The sequence below is a fragment of the Enhydra lutris genome, unplaced genomic scaffold (assembly GCF_002288905.1).
Source record: "Enhydra lutris kenyoni isolate GAN:26980312 unplaced genomic scaffold, ASM228890v2 scaffoldscaffold2884, whole genome shotgun sequence".
Lineage (NCBI taxonomy): Eukaryota > Metazoa > Chordata > Mammalia > Carnivora > Mustelidae > Enhydra > Enhydra lutris.
In genome coordinates this window covers 1-2,835 of record NW_019156968.1, presented here as the reverse complement: position 1 = coordinate 2,835, position 2,835 = coordinate 1, and the positions used below count along the sequence as shown (strand labels likewise).

Genomic DNA, 2,835 nt, shown 5'->3' with positions numbered 1-2,835 from the left:
CCAACTTTTGTAGCAACATGGACAGGACTGGAAGAGATTATGCTGAGTGAAATAAGTCAAGCAGGGAGAGTCAATTATCATATGATTTCACTTATTTGTGGAGCATAACAAATAACATGGAGGACAAGGGGAGTTAGGAGAAGGGAGTTGAGGGAAATTGGAATGGGAGGTGAACCATGAGAAACTATGGACTCTGAAAAACAATCTGAAGGTTTTGAAGGGGTGGGGGGTGTGAGGTTGGGGGAACCAGGTGGTGGGTATTAGGGAGGGCACGTATTGCATGGAGCACTGAGTGTGGTGCAAAAACAATGAATACTGTTATGCTGAAAATAAATTAAAAAAATAAAAAAAAACTAATGAAGTATTGTATGGTGACTAACATAACACAATAAAAATTTTAAAAAAGTGAACATAGAGATACTTACATAAATTCAAAAAGCTAAACAGGAAAATATTGATGGGTCAATATCATATTGGTTTATCTTTGTAATATGTCATAAAAACTCACTAAGAAATGTCCCTAGTTAAATATACTGAAAAAGAAATTCGAGCATAATTAACATAAAGTGTTATAGTAGTTTCAGGTATATAGTATAGTGATTCAACAGTTCTATACAAGACTCAGAGGTTATCATGATAAATGTACTCTTAATCTCTTTCACCTATTTTACACATCTCCTCACTTACCTCTCCTTTGGCAACCACCAGTTCTCTATATTTAACCATCTTTTTGTTGTTCTTGTTATTTTTTTTTGTTCATTTGTTTTGTTTCTTAAATTTCACCTGTGAGTGAAATAATATAGTATTTGTCTTTCTCTCACTGACTTATTTTAGTTAGCATTATACTCTCTAGATCCATCCATGTTGTTGCAAACAGCAAGATTTCATTTTATTTTGGTAACTGAGCTATATTCCATTGTGTATATGTATATCACATCCTTTTATCCATTCACCTATGGATGGACACTTGGATTGCTTCCATATCTGGGCTCTTGTAAATAATGTTGCAGTGAACCTAGGGGTGCATATATAATTTCCAATTAAAGATTTCATTTTCTTTGGGTAAATACCTAGTATTGGAATTACTGGATCACATGGTAATTCTATCTTTAATTTTTTGAGAACCTCCATACTATTTTCAGCAGTGTCTGTGCCAGTTTGTATTCCCAGCAATAGTGCATGAGTGTTTCTTTTTTTCATATCCTTGCCAAAACTTGTTTCTTTTGTTTTTGATTTGAGCCATTCTGACAAGTGTGAAGCTTATCTAAATAGTTTTAAGGATCCTTATGCTATTAAGTAAGTCATACAGTGCTAACATTAAAACCACAGATGGTACCAGAAGCTGTTGTTTACCTGGATTTATCCCAAGGTGAATTATGCCCTGAGAATGTCCTAGACCTTATGGTTAGCTATTATTTACCTATATTGTAGGTAGATAATACACTTTAAATTCCTAATCCTTGTCTTGTATACTCTGAAAAATCATTACTATCCAGTTAAGGCTGTTAGTCTGTTTCCTTAGTATATGTGCTGCTGAAGTGAGTAGTAGTCTGTTTCCTTAAAGACACATGTTGCACTCTGACAAGGTAGACTTCCTTCAAACTTGAATCTTCTTTATCAGTCAGTATGTCTCAGTGGAGAATTACTGGCATATGGCATTAATGCCCAAAGTGATCTATGATCTCTATTACATGTGTGCCAGTTGCTTCAATTTAGAAATATAAAATAGACTTCTGTCTTCTTTTTAGAGATTGAATTACAAATAAGGGGCTTAGATACTAAAATTTCACTTACCTGATATTAACTTCAAAACAAAGTTGAATCCATTGCTGAAATTTATTCTTAAATAAAACTACTGCATCTTGTGGTTAGTGGTATTTGAGATAGTAATGGGTCTTCATTTTGTAAACCTGGTGATTCACAGACCTGTAACCCTGGGGCTAATAATACATTATATGTTTATAAAAAAATTTAAAAATTTTTAAAAATGGGTCTTTATTATAGTAGTTTCTTAATAAAAATGAATTTAAAAGTTAAAAAAACTTAATGAATTTGTAGACAAATATATTACTCAGTTTTATTAAGGTAAGTTGCACTTAAGAGATGGAATTCAACTGTTGCTTAGATTTTATGAGTACCATGTTTAGTCTTAAAGATTCTCCTCAGAGCAGTCTTCATCTCCTTGTTCCTGAGGCTATATATTAGAGGATTGCAGAAGGGTGTTATCACAGAATAAAATAAGGTGATGAATTTTTGAATTTTCACTGGGTGTCGTGATCCAGGACTAACATACATCACCATGATGGAACCATAAAACAGGGTGACAACTGCCAAATGAGAGGCACATGTGGAGAAAGCCTTATGTTTGCTTCCTGCTGAGGGCATCTGTAGCACAGCCACAATCACCAGAGCATAGGAGCAAAGAATAAAGAGAAAGGTGCCAATCATGAAAATAACATTGAAAGTAGAGTAAATGAACTGAGTGATGGTGTCTTCAGAACAGGACAGCAACATCAGTGGGACAGGATCACACACAAAATGGTTGATGGTATTTGGGCCACAGTAAGGCAACTGTGAAATGAGAACAACTGGGGTTAGGAAGAGGATGAACCCACCTGACCATCCAAAAATTGCAAGGCCAGTGTACAGCTGTTTAGTCATGATGCGTGGGTAATATAGAGGACGGCAGATGGCAAGGTACCTGTCAAAGGCCATGATGCAAAGGAAGAAGCCCTCATCACACCCAAATGAGAAGAAGAAGTAGAACTGTGTGAAACAGCTCACAAAGGAGATAGACTTGCTTGTGGACAGGAAATTGGCCAACATATTAGGGAT

At 35.4% G+C, this 2,835-nt stretch overlaps 1 protein-coding gene across 1 annotated transcript; it reads right to left on the bottom strand.

Moving 5' to 3' along the window:
* Window positions 1-2,121: 2,121 nt before the first annotated feature.
* Window positions 2,122-2,832, bottom strand: LOC111140539 (olfactory receptor 11H6-like; the record flags this gene model as incomplete). The annotated part of the gene is made up of 1 exon (XM_022492761.1): window positions 2,122-2,832. A coding segment is annotated over one exon (711 nt), but the record flags the coding sequence as incomplete, so codon positions are not given.
* Window positions 2,833-2,835: the final 3 nt, after the last annotated feature.